Source organism: Megascapheus bottae, chromosome 1 (assembly GCF_031878675.1).
Source record: "Megascapheus bottae isolate mThoBot1 chromosome 1, mThoBot2.hap1, whole genome shotgun sequence".
In the NCBI taxonomy this organism is placed as follows: domain Eukaryota; kingdom Metazoa; phylum Chordata; class Mammalia; order Rodentia; family Geomyidae; genus Megascapheus; species Megascapheus bottae.
Genome location: NC_143509.1, coordinates 26,380,736 through 26,397,837, shown reverse-complemented (window position 1 = coordinate 26,397,837; position 17,102 = coordinate 26,380,736). Strand labels below are relative to the sequence as shown.

Genomic DNA, 17,102 nt, shown 5'->3' with positions numbered 1-17,102 from the left:
TGACAATTTCGGCTTTTTCTGTTTAGCTGATACTGAGGAATGGAACCAAGAGCTTCGTGCATGCTAGGCGAGCACTCTTACCGTTAAGCCATTAAGTGTACTCTCTGCCCAAGCTGGCTTTGAACTGTGATCCTCAGATCTCAGCCTCCTGAGTAGCTAGGATTACAGGCGTGAGCCACCACACCTGCCTATGGGTTTTTAATCAGGACCTTGTACTTGCTAGGCAGCTTTCTGCCTCAGTTGTATTTCTGCTATTTATACTTAAGTGGTCTTCCAATTTACTCCTCCAGTGAAACTGGCATGATAGGCTTTCATTACTCCATCCAGCTTTTTATTTTTGTCTGGACTGGCCTTGAATTATAGTCCTCCAGATGTCCCCCTCCCACGTAGCTACGATTACTTACCCGGACCTCATTTTGAAAGATTTGGATATGCAGTTTTTACTATCTATCCTGAGAAAGAGCAAACTTGCCTCTGTCATCTTTGCTAAGCAGAAAAGGAACTCTATGCTTAGCTTGAAAATGCTCTCCCTCCATTTCACTGACTGTCCACCCTGTATGTGGGCACTATTTAAAAAAAAAAAAAACAAAAAACAAACAACAACAACAAAAATGAGCCAGGTGCTACTCAGAAGGCTGAGATCTGAGAATCACAGTTCAAAGCCAGCCTGGGCATCAAAGAATGTGAGACTTATCTCCAATTAATCTCTAGAAAACAGGAAATGGGGTTGTAGCTCCAGGGGTAGGGTGGTAGCTTTGAGCTGAAGAGCTCAGGACCCAGGCTCAGAGTTCAAGCCCCATGAACCACCCAAAAAAAAAAAAATTGGTATTATGAAGGTGACGTACAGAGGGATTACTGTTTCATTAATATGGAAACGAGTATCCCCCCCCTTCCTTCCCCACCTTCCCCATCCTGGGATTTACACTTAGAGTCTGGGCACTGTCCCTGAGATTCTTTGAGCTCAAGACTAGCACTCTACCACTTGAACCATAGCACCACTTCTGGCTTGTTTTAGCAGTACTAGGAAAGAACTTGGATCCTCAGGCTTGGTAGGCAGGTAATCTACCACTTGAGCTATGGCTCTGACTTCTGCCTTTTTCTGAGTAGTTTATTGGAGACAGGAATCTCATAGAATTTTCTGCCCAGGCTGGCTTCAAACTGTGATCCTTAAATCTCAGCCTCCTGAATAGCCAGGATTACAGGTGTGAGCTATTGGTGTCTGGCTCACATTTCTTCTTTGGATAACATCACCCCTTCACTTTTCCCCAGTTTTCCCCTCCTGTTTCTGCCCACAAGTTGCACAGTTCATTTTCCACAGAGTGTATAATAAATACCATGATTGCATTTGTTCATTCTTCCTTCCTCCATTTTTTTTCTTTTTTTTTTTTGCCAGTCCTGGGCTTGAGCTCAGGGCCTGAGCACTGTCCTTGGACTTTCTCAAGGCTAGAGCTCTACCACTTGAGCCTCAGCACCACTTCTGGCTTTTTTTTTTTCTATGTATGTGGTACCGAGGAATCGAACCCGGGTCTTCATGCATGCTAGGCAAGCACTTTAACCACTAGGCCAAACTCCCGGCCCCGTCCATTTTTTTTTCTTTCTTTCTTTTTTTTTTTTTGGTGGGTCATGAGGCTTGAACTCTGGGTCTGGGCATTGTCCCTGAGTTCTTCAGCTCCAGGCTACCACCCTACCCCTTGAGCCACAGCCCCACTTCTGGTTTTCTAGTGGTTAATTGGAGATAAGAATCTCATGGACTTTACTTCCCAGGCTGGGTTTGAACTAAGATCCTCAGATTTCAACCTCCTGAGTAGCTAGGATTATAGGAGTCACTGCGCCTGGCCCTTCCTCCATTTGTGTTCCCCCCTAAAAGGACAAAAAAAAAAAAACAACCCCCCCCACACACAAAACTACACCATCCCCACCAACAACAAAAAAGCCCTTGCTACATGCATTATTATTATTTTTTTCTTGGTCGCAGGGCCTGGACCTCTGGGCCTGGGTGCTGTCTCTGAGCTCTTCAGCTCAAGCCTACTGCCCTACCTCTTGAGCCTCAGTGCCACTTCTGGTTTTCTAGTAGTTAATTGGAGATAATTGTCGCAGAGACTTTAGTGCCTGGGCTGGCTTTGAACCATGATCCTCAGCTCTCAGCCTCCTGAGTAGCTAGGATTACAGGCGTGAGCCACTGTGTCCAGCTTGCATTATTTTTTTGTATGTGTGTGTGTGTATGTGCTGGTACGGGGGCTTGAACTCAGGGCCACTTGGTGATTTTTTATTGTCAGTCATGAGGCTTGGGCACTGTCTTTGAGCTCTTCAGTTCAAGGCTAGCACTCTAAAGTTCAGCCACAGCACCATTTCTGGTTTTCTTGTAGTTAATTGGAGAGTCTCGTGGATGTTTATGCCCAGGCTGGTTTTGAACTGTGAGCCTCGGATCTCAGTCTCCTGTGTAGCTAGGATTACAGATGTCAGCTCACTTGGCATTTTTGTTCAAGGCTGCCACTTTACTACTAGAGCCACAGCTCTACTTCTGAAAATCTTCTCTCGAAGATTTTCACAAACTTTTCTGCCTTGGCTTACATAGAACCACAGTGCTCAGATCTCAGCCTCCTGAGTAGCTGATTACAGGAGTGGGCCATTAGTGCCCAACACATTCAGTCTTTTGCAAAAATAAAGCCTTCCTTTCCCTGGCGAGTGCAGGGTGGGCGTGGCAGTAGCCCGTGGGCTGATCTGAGCTCTGTAGACCCTTGTGGGGGACAAGGCTCTCTGCCTAGTGGCCCAGCAAACTGCAGTCTCTCAGGGAAGCCAGAGCCTGGCCACACAGGACAAGGAGCGCATAGCGTATGCAAAGGCCCAGAGGCCAGAGCCAGAGCGCACCAAGCTGAGGGGAGAAAGGAGATGAGTGGGTGGTGGCCATGCCTTCAAGGCGGCAAGGGGTTCTGAGCTGTGTGTACCCTGGCCTGGTCTCCTCAGGTGGGCTGCAGGCAGTGGCCGAGCTACTTCAGGTAGACTATGAGATGCACAAGATGACCCAGGACCCACTTAACCTGGCCCTGCGCCGCTACGCGGGCATGACCCTCACCAACCTGACCTTCGGAGATGTCGCCAACAAGGTACACAGAGACAGAGAGGGTGGCGGGCCATCAACCTCGTCCCAGCCTGCACGTGGCCCTGGGCCATGTTCCCCATGTGTAGACAGGCAAACGAAGCCCCAGAGAAGCCCAGAGAAGGCTGGGGCTGTGCTGGGTTCCCTTGGCCAGGCTTTGTCACAGCGGAGTCCCCTGGGCCTGACGGGTGTCCTCATCTGAACAGCAGTGTCACCATCGCTCCTCTGCAGGGAGGAGGGAGGCAGGCTCTGGCGTGGTCCCTGTCCCCTGCTGCATTTGTGACTGTCTGCATGACTCCTAACAGGCCACGCTGTGTGCTCGCCGGGGATGCATGGAGGCCATCGTAGCCCAGCTGGCCTCGGACAGTGAGGAGCTGCACCAGGTACCGGGCATGGCAGGAGCCAGGCCTACCGCCTCTGCCATGTGACCCTCCTCCACTGTCTCGTCTCAGGGGCTGCTGGGGGTGAGGGGTTGCCATAAAGCCAGACACTGGGTCCACTGAGGCTGTCTTCCTCCCCACCCAGGTGGTGTCCAGCATCCTCCGAAATCTGTCATGGAGGGCGGACATGAACAGCAAGAAGGTGCTGAGAGAAGTGGGCAGCATGACGGCCCTGATGCAGTGTGTTCTGCGGGCCTCCAAGGTGAGCACTGCAGGGGGGGGGGGGTCAGAGGCGCCATGGCGGCTGTGCAGGGCACCGGCCCTGTGAGGGAGTTGAACTCAGGGCCTGAGCACTGTCCTTGGGCTTTCTCAAGGCTAGAGCTCTACCACTTGAGCCACAATACCACTTCCAGCGTTTTCCATGTACGTGGTACTGAGGAATCGAACCCAGGTCTTCGTGCGTGCTAGGCAAGCACTCTACCACTAGGCCACACTCCCGGCCCTTCCTTGAGCTTTTTTGCTCTTCTACTCGAGCCACATCTTCACCCCCAGCTCTATGCTGATTCCTTGGAAAGAAGAGTCCTGTGGACTTGGTTTGCCGCAGGCTGGCATTGCCCTACAATCCTCAGATCTAGGTTTCCAGGTGTGAGCCAGCAGCGCACGGTGACTTTACGGTTCTTACTGCGTGAGCCCGTCTCCAGCGGGGGCTGGGCCACATGACACCATCCCTCCCTCCACGGACAGGAGTCCACCCTGAAGAGCGTGCTGAGTGCTTTGTGGAACCTGTCAGCCCACAGCACGGAGAACAAGGCGGCCATCTGCCAGGTGGATGGTGCCCTGGGCTTCCTGGTGAACACACTGACCTACCGCTGCCAGGGCAACTCGCTGGCCGTCATTGAGAGTGGAGGGGGCATCCTGCGCAATGTATCCAGTCTTATCGCCACCCGGGAGGACTACAGGTCAGCCCGGGGCCCAGGAGAGAGGGGCTGCACAGCGAGGGGGGAGGGCAGTGTTCTGAGCTGGACACTTCCGGTCCACTTATGGTCTTCCTCTCAATGGGATCCTTGTTTCCCTATTTTTTTCAGTAGAAATTTATTCCAAATGTAATAGAGCACATACTTACTATTTATTATTGCTGGGCTCATCCCTTAGCCTTTTCCACTCAAGGTTAGTGCTCTACCACTTTAGCCACAGCTCCACTTCCAGCTTTTTGCTAGCCATCGATGTCTTCTTTTTTGTTTTGTTTTGTTTGTCTGGTCCTGGGGCTTGAACTCAGGGCCTAGGCTCTGTCCCTTGAGCCTCTCTATGCTCAGGGATAACACATGAGCCACAGCATCACTTCCGGCCTTTTCTGTTTATGTGGTACTGAGGAATCGAACCCCAGGGCTTCATACATGCTAGGCAAGCACTTTATCATTAAGCTCCATTCCTAGCCCGGATTCGTGTTTCTGGAAACTCATTCCTTCCCCAAGCTCTACATGTTTACTTGCTGAGATGTGGCTGTCTTAGCCCTGGTGTGTTCTGGGCGGGCTCTCCGGGGAGGGGAGGGGCGGGGGGGGGAGGACTGGGTGTGGCAGCTGACCCTCTGTGCCCCCCAGGCAGGTACTCCGAGACCACAACTGCCTGCAGACACTGCTGCAGCACCTGACCTCACACAGCCTGACCATCGTGAGCAACGCCTGTGGTACGCTGTGGAACCTGTCTGCCCGCAGTCCCCGCGACCAGGAGCTGCTGTGGGACCTGGGCGCCGTGGGCATGCTTCGCAACCTGGTGCACTCCAAGCACAAAATGATTGCCATGGGCAGTGCAGCGGCCCTGCGCAACCTGCTGGCCCACCGGCCGGCCAAGTACCAGGCAGCAGCCACAGCCATCTCCCCGGGCACCTGCATGCCCAGTCTATATGTGAGGAAGCAGCGAGCACTGGAGGCCGAGCTGGATACCCGACATTTGGCACAGACGCTTGGCCACCTGGAGAAGCAGGGCCTGCCTGAGCCTGAGCCGGAAGCTGCCTCGAAAAAGCCCCTCCCGCCCCTGCGCCACCTGGATGGGCTGGCCCAGGACTACGCCTCCGACTCAGGCTGCTTCGATGACGACGACGCGCCATCGCTGGCCGCTGCTGCCACGGCGGAGCCTGCCAGCCCCGCAGTGCTGTCTTTGTTTCTGGGAAGCAACTTTCTTCAGGGCCAGGCACTGGCCCGCGCCCCCTCTACCCGCCGTGCTGGCCTGGAAGCTGAGAAGGAGGCGAGTGGGGAGGCAGCCGTGGCAGCCAAGGCCAAAGCCAAGCTGGCACTGGCCGTGGCACGAATTGACCGCTTGGTAGAGGACATCTCTGCCCTCCACACGTCATCAGATGACAGCTTCAGCCTCAGTTCAGGAGACCCTGGACAAGAAGCACCGAGAGAAGGCCGAGCTCAGTCCTGTTCTCCGTGCCGGGGCCCCGAGGGTGGACGGCGGGAATCCAGTGGCCGGGCACACCCACTGCTGAGGCTGAAGGCGGCCCATGCCAGCCTGTCCAATGACAGCCTCAACAGTGGCAGCACCAGTGACGGGTACTGCCCCAGGGAACACATGCAGCCCTGCCCGCTCGCCTCACTGGCTGAACACCCACTGCGCAGTCAGACCCGGCCCAGCCGGCTCGACCTTGACCTGGCTGGCAGCAAGATGGAGCCACGTGCCCAGGACACTGTGGCTGCCACCGATGGTCACGTGCGCACCATCAAGCTGTCACCCACTTACCAGCACGTGCCACTGCTTGATGGGGCTGCCAGTGTGGGCACACGGCCCCTTGGTGGCCTTGGGGCCACCCTGAGTGCCCGAAAACAGGCCTGGATGCCTGCAGACAGTCTAAACAAGGCACCGGAGAAGCTGGCGGCTGCCCCGTTGCCTGTGGCCAGCAAGGTCCTTCAGAAGCTGGTGGCACAGGATGGGCCACTGTCCCTGTCCCGCTGTAGCTCACTGTCCTCGCTGTCCTCCACCGGCCAACCTGGCCCCAGTGAAGGCGGAAACTTGGATGACAGTGACTCTTCCCTAGAGGAGCTAGAGGAGGCTGGCCCTGGAGACATGGAGCTGGACGGGGCGTGGAGAGGGCCTGGCTCAACCTCTCTGCCGGTGGCCATCCCTGCACCCCGTCGGGGCTGCAGCCGGGGCCTGGGCACAGAGGATGCCACGCCATCGAGCTCCTCCGAGAACTGTGTTCAAGAGACACCTCTGGTACTGAGTCGCTGCAGCTCAGTAAGTTCATTGGGCAGTTTCGAGAGCCCATCTATTGCCAGCTCCATCCCCAGTGACCCCTGCAGCGGGCTGGGCAGTGGCACAGTCAGCCCCAGTGAGCTGCCTGACAGTCCTGGCCAGACCATGCCACCTAGTCGCAGCAAGACGCCACCAGCCCCAGCAGGCCAGCCTGAGACCAGCCAGTTCAGCCTGCAGTGGGAGAGCTACGTGAAGCGTTTCCTGGATATAGCTGACTGCCGCGAACGCTGCCAGCCACCATCTGAGCTGGATGCAGGCAGCGTGCGCTTCACCGTGGAGAAGCCGGATGAGAACTTCTCCTGTGCCTCCAGCCTCAGTGCGCTGGCCCTGCACGAACTGTACGTGCAGCAGGATGTGGAGCTGCGACTGCAGCCGCCTGCGTGTCCAGAACGCACAGGGGGCGGGGGTGGGGGCCACCGCCGTCGGGAGGAAGCTGGGGGCCGCCTCAAAGGTCCTGTGGCCACTGGCTCTCGTACCCGAAAGGCTGCAGACAAAGAATTGGAGCTGCTGCGTGAATGTCTGGGGGCCGCTGTGCCTGCTCAGCTCCGGAAGGTGGCCTCGGCACTGGTACCTGGCCACCGGGCACTACCGGTGCCCGTCTACATGCTGGTACCTGCCCCAACCCAGGATGACTCTGGCAGCGACTCAGCCGAGGGTACACCTGTCAACTTCTCCAGCGCTGCCTCGCTCAGTGATGAGACACTGCAGGGACCCCCCAGGGACCAGCCCAATGGGCTGGCAGATAGGAAAAAACCCACAGGCCGCACAGCCCCTGCCAGGCAGGCCCCTGGGCACCGGCCTAAATCAGGGTGTGCTGGTAAGAGCACAGAGCAGGCCCGGGGGACTGGGCGGAACCGGGCAGCACTGGAGCTGCCCCTTAGCCGCCCCTCGAGCGCACGCTCAGAGAAGGAGACTTCACGCCAGGGCAAGCCCCATGGGGACGGGGCCCTACCGCCCCTGTGTCTCACCACCCCCACCGAGGAGGCTGTGTACTGCTTCTATGATTCTGATGACGAGCCCCCAGTGGCGGGGCCACCCCCACGGCGGGCATCTGCCATTCCCAGGGCCCTGAAGCGAGACCCAACTGCAGGCAAGAAGGAGGCTCAGGTCCCTGCCAAAGCCACGCCAGCGGCGGTGCCTGTCCCGCGGGCTCCGCCCAGGCTCATTGTGGATGAGACCCCACCCTGCTACTCCCTGACCTCCTCGGCCAGCTCCCTCAGTGAGCCTGAGCTGCCCGAACGGCCAGCAAGCCGTCCAAGAGGCCGGGAGCCAGCAGTCCCCAAGGCCCCAGGCCCCAGGGGTGGACAAGACAGTTCTCCGAGCCCACGGGCAGAAGAGGAGCTACTACGAAGATGCATTGGCTCAGCCATGCCCAGGCGGCGGCCCCAGGCATTAGCACCCCGGCGTCGTAAGCCCCGAGTAGCCAGACCAAATGTACGAGCAGCAGACATGCCTCAGCAGTGCCGTGAAGAGGTAGCAGGTTTGGATCCAGCCTCTGACCTGGATAGCGTTGAGTGGCAAGCCATCCAAGAGGGAGCCAACTCTATTGTCACATGGTTACACCAGGCAGCGGCCGCAGCCACCATGGAGGCCTCTTCAGAGTCAGACTCAATCCTGTCTTTGGTGTCAGGATTGTCAGCTAGCTCCACTCTGCAGCCCTCCAAGCACAGAAAAGGGCGACAAACAGGAGCCCGAGCGGAGGGAGGCAGTGTCCGACGGCCAGAGAAACGGGGCACAGCCTCAGCGCAAAGTAGTGACAGTCCCTGCTCACCTAGAGGTGCTGAGAAGCCACGTGGCATTCAGAAAACTGGGTCCAGAGAGCCTGCCGTGCTCCGGGGCCGGACAGTTATATATATGCCCAGTTCAGGTCCCCGGACCCAGGCCAAAGGTGCCTCAGTGCCCCGCACCACAGTGAGAAAGATGGGGGCTTCTGGTGCCACACAGCCAGAAGTTCTAGCCAAGGTCCCCAGCCCTGGGCAGCAGCGATCTCGTAGTCTACACCGGCCAGGCAAAATCTCCGAGCTGGCAGCCCTGAGCCATGTCCCCAGGAGTGCCACACCCCCTGCCCGCCTGGCCAAGACCCCGTCCTCCAGCTCCTCCCAGACCTCTCCTGCCTCCCAGCCCCTGCCCAGGAAATCTCCTCTGGCCACCTCAACTGCTGGTCCCCTACCCGGGCCAGCAGCCTCCCCAGTGCCCAAGACACCAGCTCGGGCTCTCCTGGCCAAGCAACACAAGACCCAGAAGTCGCCTGTGCGGATACCGTTCATGCAGAGGCCTGCCAGGCGAGGACCCCCGCCCCTGGCCAGGTCAGCCCCAGAGCAGAGCCCCAGGGGCCGGGCCGGGCCCGAGGGGAGCCCAGGGGTGCGTGGGGGTCGCCTGGGCCTGGTACGCATGGCCTCGGCCCGCTCCAGTGGCAGCGAGTCCTCGGATCGTTCAGGTTTCCGGCGACAACTGACCTTCATCAAGGAGTCGCCGGGCCTGCTGCGCCGCCGCCGGTCCGAGCTGTCCTCCGTGGAGTCCACGGCCTCGGCCTCCCCGAGCGCCTCTCCCCGGCGAGGCCGACCAGCGCTCCCCGCCGTCTTCCTCTGCTCCTCCCGATGCGATGAGCTCCGGGCGTCCCCTCGACAGTCCCCGACTCCGCAGCGGTCCCCTGGGGTGGCGGCGGCGGCGGCTGCAGCCCGGCCCGGCCCGCGTGCGCCCCGGCGCACCAGCTCCGAGAGCCCATCGCGCCTGCCGGTGCGCACGGCCGCCGCGGCGCCCGAGGCGGTCAAGCGCTACGCCTCGCTGCCGCACATCAGCGTGGCCCGGCGGCCCGACGGCGCCCCCGGAGCCGCCCCGCGCCGAGGCAGCGCCGGCGAGGCCCGGCCACTGCCCCGGGTGTCGGCGCCAACCCCGCCGCCCCCGCCCGGCACCACCTGGCGGCGCATCCGCGACGAGGACGTGCCGCACATCCTGCGCAGCACGCTGCCCGCCTCCGCCCTGCCGCTGCGGGGCGCCTCCCCCGACGAGCGCCGGACCAGCGACGCTGTGGTCCAGACCGAGGAGCTGGCCGCGCCCAAGACCCACTCCAGCACGTCCCCCGGCCTGGAGGCCGCGCCCCCGGGCGGCGAGCTCCACGCGCCCGGCCCCGCCAAAGCGCCCGCGCCCTTCGCCCACGACGGCCTGGGGGGCGGCCCGGCCGCGGGGGGCTTCCCCGCCAGCCGGCACGGCTCCCCCAGCCGCGCCGCCCGGGTTCCCCCCTTCAACTACGTGCCCAGCCCCATGGCAGCGGCCGCACCCGCCCGCGACTCCGCTGGGGAGAAAGTCCCGGCCCCTGCCTCCCCCACCGGCCTCCTGGAATAGCGGCCTGAGCCGGCCTTTCTGGAACATTCCTGCCCAGTCCTGTGGCCCAGTCTGGGCTGCCCAATGGGCCTGCCCCGTAGATGCCCCGAGCAGGCCGCGTAGGGGCCGCCCGCGATGGCCCTCGGAGCCTCGGCCCCAGCTCACGGCAGCCTCCCCTTAGCGCAAGACCTTGCGGGGCTCCCAGGGAAGCGGGCTGCCGGGGGGTGGGGGGCTTCCCCCCCTGGCCCGTGGGCACACGCAGGGGGCTAAGCGAGCTGCTGCCTCACCCAGCTGCACCCAGGGGAAGCGGTCACAGCCTCCGGGGCAGCCCCTTTGGTCCTTGGGCAAGCCCGAAGAGGTGACAGCACCCATCCGAGGTGGGGCAAGGGCTGGCAGAAGGTGGTGAGGTTGTGCCTGCCAGCTGGGGCCTCTGCATCTGCTGTGCAGCACCAAGCCTATAATTATGGCAGGCGGTAATTTGTTAATGACTGCTTGGCTGGGTTTGTTTGTATTCTCAGCTTGGGAATACAGGGTGAGGGGTGTGCCTGAGAGGGACAGGAAGGCGGCCCTGCCCAAACAGTGGAACAGAGAGCCTACAGTCATCACTCTGGAGGTGGCCAAGTGGAGGGAGAGAGGGTCGATCCATCACCCAGGCTTTGCGCCTCTCTTCAGGGAAGACTGGGGGGGGGGGGCAGGCAAGTGATGCAGGCAACAGAGGAGAGGCTTAGTGAGGACACTGGGGGGCCAGCCACACCCCCCATCCCTATGGTCAGCCATTATCAGAGACCCTGCTACCATCGTGGAGGAGGAGCTGACCACCAGCCCACTTGGGTCCTGGGGATAAGTGGAGACAGGTCAGCTGGGCCTAGCTATAGTAGAAGAGAAGGAAGCTAGGGGTCCCCCCATCCAGGCCCCACAATGGCTGAGGCACCCAGACCTGCACTGTAGGGAGGTGGCTAACTTCTGGTACATCTGTGCTTTATGGCTGCTGCACTGCTGGCTGTGTTTCCACGTCCTGCTGGTTTTTTCTCAAGCCTTTGTCTTTTTTTTTTTTGGCCAGTCCTGGGGCTTGAACTCAGGGCCTGGGCACTGTCCTTGAACATTTTTTGCTCAAGGCTAGCACTGTACCACTTGAACCACAGCACCACTTCTGGCTTTTTCTGTGTATGTGGCACCAAGGAATCAAACCTAGGGCAAGCATTCTACTACTAGGCCATGCTCTGGGCCCTTGTCAGTCATTTTTTAATTTTTTTTTTTTTTGGTGGGTCATTGGGCTTGAACTCTGCTTGGGCGCTGTCTCTGAGCTCTTCAGCTCAAGGCTACCTCTCTACCCTTGAGCTAAGCCCCACTTCCCATTTTCTAGAGGTTAATTGGAGATAAGAGTCTCAGGTCCTTTTGTATCCCAGCTGGCTTTGAACCTTGATCCTCAGATCTCAGCCTCCAGAGTAGCTAGGATTACAGGTGTGAGCCACTGTGCCCAGCACTTAATTTAACTTTTTGTCAGGGCTTGAACTCAGGGCCTGGGCACTACCCGGAGCTCTTTTGCTCAAGGCTAGCACTCTACCACTTTGAGTCACAGCTCCACACTGAGTTTTCTGGTGGCTAATTAGAGATGAGTCTCATGGACTTTCCTGGTTGGGCTAGCTTCAAGCTGCCATCCTCAGATCTCAGCCTGAGTAGCTAGGATTACAGATGTCAGCCACCAGCGCCCAGCTGTCCTGCTCATTTATGATGCATAAAGCATGAGGATCTAGGCTGAGCTGCCTCCTGCATCCTGCCCCCAGCTGGAGCCTGGAGTCAAAGGGGGAAACTGGGACCTGGCAGGAGGCCTTTGGGGTGGAGGCCAGATGTGGCAGAAGAGGCAGACTAGAACTTGTGTGTCTGAGATCACCCAGGGTGCAGACATAGGGTCTCCTGAGAGCCAGATCTTAAGTGTTCTGGGCACTCAGTCTCCTGTCCCAGCCACTGTGGGTGGTGGGGGTCGCTGCCCTGGGACTTGAGGCTGTGTTTCATTTTGGCCCAGAGCAAGTTCCTGCAGAGACAGCTGACGACCTCTTCCATCCAGGATCCCAGCTCTGGGAAGATGCTGGTTGGCACGCAGATCTGCCGCCACAACTGCCTGCAAGAGCCACTTTGAAGAGGAGTTTGTTCTTGAGGCACAGTGGAGTCCCCTCCTCTAGGAGAGGGAAGCAACCTTGCAGGCCTGGACCCTGTAGAGCAGTAGGGAAGGCAAGACCTCAAATTCCAGTCATACCCAGGGCTCTGCCCAACCCAAGCCAACAAGCATATGGCTGTGCCTAAATCTGTGTGACAGTGCTGGTGGCAGGTACCAACCCTCACCACTGGAGCTACTCCGAACACGGCTGCTGGCCTGCAGTTAACCAACAGGGACAAGAAGGACGACCCTCAGCAGAGGCTTCCTCCTTCTCGCCAGAGCCCTTCTAAGGACATCACTGGCTGGCTCCCGGAGCCCAGCTTCCCTGTGGACTCTCAGATCTGAGGGTGCTTGCTTGCTCTCAACCATCAAGGGCCAGCTGTCTCTCCTAGAAATGGCCTGGTGCTAGGGAAATGGTGGCAGATGGACCTTCTGGATTACCCAGCTGCAGGCCAGGGATCAAAGTACAAGGGACAAACCTGGGCCCAGCCTCCCCTTACCATGCACTGTGAGACCTTGGGCAGTGCTCCTGCTGCTCCGTGCCTGTTTTCCCATGTGGGCCATGGGGAGAACTCAGAGCTACCTCTCAGGGTGGGGGGACACGAGCAGTTGTAGTACTGCAAGGTGCCTGTACCACTCACAGCCCCTGACCTCCCCAGGGCACAGCTCCCACCAATAGCAGTAAATGGGGGGGGGGGCTGTCACTTGCTGGTCAGCCCTTCCTGCTAGACTAGGTCCAGTGGTCATTTTTGTCTTCATTGTCCCCCTCCTCCAACAGAGGGGACAGCCTCAAGACATCACCAGACTAGACTGGAGGCTAGCCCATGCAGGAGAGCAATTTTAAGAGTGGCAGGCTGTACTTGGACAATCCACTGGAGGTCAGAGCTGGGGACACAGTCACTGTCCCCATCCCCCCTCCCAAGCCCTGATCTCGCTGCAGAACACTGCACCCAGCCCCAAAATGGAGGACCTGCGGCCACTGGACCAGGAAACAAGGATCTGATGTCACAAGACTGATGATGACTCCATGGCTCCAGAGATTGGTCACATCGACCTTATCTTCCTCTCCTGCTAATCTGACCTCTGCCACCACTTCCACAGCTCCTGCTGGCCTGCCAGGCTGTCGTGCCACCCTCCAGGTCTCTGCAGTATGAATGGTCGTGTAAATAGTCCCAGCCCCTCCACGCCACCCTCGAATGTAAAGCCGTTTGTCTGGTGGAAAGACGATACTCAATCTGGTGTCTGGCTTTTTGTGCACCTTTAATAAACCAAGCTGTAGAATTGCTTACGCTACCCACTGCTCCACTTTCAAGGCAGGCTCAAGGGTGGGGGCCAGCTTCCTGGGCCTTCCATCCCAACAATGAGTCCAGTGCTGGTGAGGGGGCCTCCTGATGAGAGCCCCTTGGGCCAGATTCCCCAGGCACAAGATCCAGTGATGTCAGCAGAGTATCCACTTGATCCCAGAGCGGACTGGAGGGACAGCCTGCCGGCCTGGTCGGCCATGGTCTCCCAACTGTCAGAGTAAGAAGATGCCTGCCGGCAGGAGCCCTCCTAGGAGAGGCAGGGCGGCCAGTGTGAAGGAAGCAGCCTACAGTAGGTGGGGGGGCAGGGTGGCAAAGCTCTTGACTAGTAGGCAGTGCCAGAGGCGTGCAGACTGGCCCCAAAGACCCAGGGTCTGGTTTAGGAGGGCTTAGCTGAGAGGTACCCTTTTAGGGAAACATAGAGGCCCTGCATGGAGTTACTCCCCATGCCACCCGCCAGGGCTTGTGCCATAATTATTCCGCTCCTGTGGAACACCTTGGGGACACCTGTATATGGGACTGTCCCCACACAGTGGTCTCCAGGGCTGCCGCCTAGACAGCAGAATCTCAGGTACAACCCTGAGAGGCTCCCCTCCCCCTACATACAGAGCCACCCACTCCACCCAGCACAGCACCCAGCCAGCAAGGGTGGCTGCACCAGGCTCAGAAGACCAGATGCAGGGTCTCTGGGATCAGCCTGGCCAGGGCAGCATCTGAAACAGGAAGGAGACCGGCCAGAGACTGGGCTGGCCCTGGCCGTCCTGGGTCTGACCTCCAGTTGGGCCCCAGGGGAACAACGACCAGTGCCTCCCTGGGGGGGCACACATATATCTTCAGCCAAGTGTTAGCGCCCTGAGCAGGAGTAGTAGGGAGACAGGAGGTGGCACTGCCCTAACAGCCTTGTCTCGGATCAGAGGGGAGGGGACAGAACCCAGAGCAGCCACTCTCCCTGTCCTCTTCTGGAACCTTGACTGGGCCCTGCCACAGTCCTCAGGGACCAGAAGCCTGTGGGATGGGTCCCTCCAGCCAAGTGACGCAGTGCTCTCTGCGTGTAGGGGTGACAGCCATGGAATGTGAGCCAGGGGCACCCAGGTCCCTGGGAGAGGGGGAAGTAGGGTCAGCGTGAGGAGACAGTCAAGGTCCCTGGTGGTGGCAGCGCTGTCTGTGACACCTGGCTCATGTCCAGCTCCAGCTCCTGGCCAGCCTGCCGGAGATCCTCGCACTTCTGCCTCAGTTTATCCCCCGCCTGCCGTAGCTGTTCACTGGAGGCCACGAAGGCCCGGCTCTGCTGGTAGAGCAGCTCCCGCTGGGCCTCGGGCTCCTCAGGCCTCTTGCAGGGTCTTGGGGCATCTGGGGAACAGGAAATAGCATCCTAAGTGAGCAAAAGCCGAGCTACCACTGAGCGCTGATGGCTCACACCTGTCATCCTAGCTACTCAAGGGGCTGAGATCTGAGGACTGCAGTTCAAAGCCAGCCTGGACAGAAAAGTGCCTGAGACTTTTTATCTCTAATTTACCACCAAGAGTGAAGTTATGGTTCAAGTGGTAGAGAACTAACCTTAAGCACAAATACTCAATAACTAATAGGCCGAGAGTTTGGCCTAGTGGTTAAAGTGCTTGCCTAGCATGCATGAAAACCTGGGTTACATTCCTCGGTACCACATACATAGAAAAAAGCTGGAAGTGGTGCTGTGGCTCAAGTGGTAGAGCTAGAGCTCTATCCCTGAGAAAACCCAAGGACAGTGCTCAGGCACTGAGTTCAAGCCCTACTACTAGAAAAAAAAAGAAAAAAAGAACTGATAGGGGGCCGGGAGTTTGGCCTAGTGGTAGAGTGCTTGCCTAGCATGCACGAAGACCCGGGTTCGATTCCTTGGTGCCACATACATAGAAAAAAAGCCAGAAATGGTGCTAAGGCTCAAGTGGTAGAGCTCTGGCCTTGAGAAAAATCCAAGGACAGTGCTCAGGCCCTGAGCTCAAGCCCAGGACTGGCAAAAAAAAAAAAGAACTGATAGATACTCAGGAGGCTGAGATCTGAGGATCCCAGTTCAATGCCAGCCTGGGTAAAACAGTCCATGAAACAGTCCAATTAATCACCCAAAAAACTGGAGTAACTCTGTAAAGCACCAGCCTTGAGCCAAAAAGACCCCAGGGACAGGACCCAGGCCCCGAGTTCAAACCCCACAACTGGAAAAAAAAAAAAAAGTAAACAATTATATTATTGCCTGGGAATGTGGCTTAGTGGTAGAATGCCTGCCTAGCATGCATGAAGCCCTGAGTTCAATTCCTCAGTACCACATACATAGAAAAGGCCAGAAGTGCCACAACTGGTAGAGCACTAGCCTTGCGCAAAAAGCTCAGGGACAGTACCCAGGCCCTGAATTCAAGGCTCAGGGGACTGGCAAAGGAAAAGAAGAAGAAGAAGAAGAAAAAAGAAAAAGAACTTAGTGGTAGAGAGCTTGTCCCAGCACAAGCCTAAGAAAAAACCAACACCACTCTTTTCTTAACCCCCTCATTTGCATTTCCCAAGGTGGTACTACAGCTTGATCCCAGGGGCCTCCCACTAGATCTGCTTTCTTGCTTACGGCTGGTGCCTTACCACTTGAGAAGCACCCCCCGCCTTGCCTTTGGCTGGTTGTTTCTGTTATGCCCAAGTCTCAAGATGGCCACCAAGAGACCACCGAGAGTCAGACATTCCGAAATGCAAAAGCAAGGCTTAATTCAGGCGGGCTGTCAGCTCGGGCTTCTGTCCTACACTCCCATAACAGCGGGAGCCCAGGAGAAGACCTGAACAGCGTTTCTACAGGGCTTTTCAAGGCAAAGACCACAGATATACATCAACACAGCAACCAGCTATTGGAGTGAGATAAGGTAGGGGTTAGGGACACTTCAGGGCAGTGGGAGCTAAGGGAGATTCCCATGCCAGTGGAGTCCTGATTAGCTGTCTGAGGGTAGTTTTATGGTTTTAGAAAACAAATGCCAGCCCTTGAATCTACACGAGTTCTGGTTAATTTTAACACAGACAGGTCAGTTCCTGGGACTTAATGGCACCACAATTCTTTTTTTTTACATTGAGGTGCACTTTTGGGTCACTCACGGTTTACATCAACAACAAGCCGGTTGCTGTTTCCGAATGGGGGCGTTTTTTTAGCTCTTCAGTTTTGGGGATGGAGCTGCACAGACTCGTTTTTGTTTTTGTGTCCAGTCCCGGGCCTTGAGCTCAGGGCCTGAGCCCAGTCTCTGGAGCCTCAGCACGGCTTCCCGCCGTTCTCTAGGTCGGTGGTACCCAGGGATCGCCCCCCAGGGCTCCCCTACCTTCGGGGGCCCGAGCCGTGAAGATGGGGTCCTGGGCCGGCGCCCCTCGCACGTCCTCCAGGATCTGCTCCATGGTGGGGGGCGGCGGGCGGGTGGGCAGCACCACCCGCTTCTTGGCTTTCGAGCCCATCGTGGAGCAGAGGCCCGGCCGGGGCTCTCGCCGGGCGAGCTCGTACGGAGCAGCCGCGGCCCCGCCGCCGGCCGCCCCCACCCCGGGCCTCAGCTTCCCCACACCCGGGCGCCGGTCAGAAACCACCAGCCCTGCAGGCACCACTTCCGCTTCCGGCG

At 58.1% G+C, this 17,102-nt stretch overlaps 2 protein-coding genes across 4 annotated transcripts in view; one reads left to right on the top strand and one right to left on the bottom strand.

Annotated features, from left to right (window-relative positions):
• Apc2 (APC regulator of Wnt signaling pathway 2) overlaps nucleotides 1–13,482 on the top strand; it is a 28,919-nt gene extending 15,437 nt beyond the window's left edge. For all 3 annotated transcript variants that reach the window (XM_090339273.1, XM_090339266.1, XM_090339283.1), the window contains exons 11-15: nucleotides 2,965–3,104; nucleotides 3,403–3,480; nucleotides 3,623–3,739; nucleotides 4,222–4,436; nucleotides 5,076–13,482. In XM_090339273.1, coding sequence (XP_090195399.1) covers nucleotides 2,965–3,104; nucleotides 3,403–3,480; nucleotides 3,623–3,739; nucleotides 4,222–4,436; nucleotides 5,076–10,068 — 5,543 coding nt within the window. In that variant the 3' untranslated portion in view covers nucleotides 10,069–13,482. The remainder of the gene's footprint in view (nucleotides 1–2,964; nucleotides 3,105–3,402; nucleotides 3,481–3,622; nucleotides 3,740–4,221; nucleotides 4,437–5,075) is intronic.
• Nucleotides 13,483–13,621: 139 nt separating this feature from the next.
• Nucleotides 13,622–17,088, bottom strand: C1H19orf25 (chromosome 1 C19orf25 homolog). The gene is made up of 2 exons (XM_090339295.1): nucleotides 16,815–17,088; nucleotides 13,622–14,853 (listed from the first exon to the last, which is right to left on the bottom strand). The coding sequence occupies exons 1-2, from the start codon at nucleotides 16,942–16,944 to the stop codon at nucleotides 14,621–14,623; spliced, it is 363 nt and encodes a 120-aa protein (XP_090195421.1). The 5' UTR covers nucleotides 16,945–17,088; the 3' UTR covers nucleotides 13,622–14,620.
• Nucleotides 17,089–17,102: the final 14 nt, after the last annotated feature.

What these genes read in the sequence shown, in the direction of transcription:
- C1H19orf25 (XM_090339295.1), bottom strand. Translation starts at nt 16,944, where the DNA reads ATGGGCTCGAAAGCCAAGAAGCGGGTGGTGCTGCCCACCCGCCCGCCG. An exon ending in CACGGCTCGGGCCCCCGAAG is followed by an intron (nt 14,854 to 16,814) that starts GTAGGGGAGCCC and finishes CCTGTTCCCCAG; the next exon opens with ATGCCCCAAGACCCTGCAAG.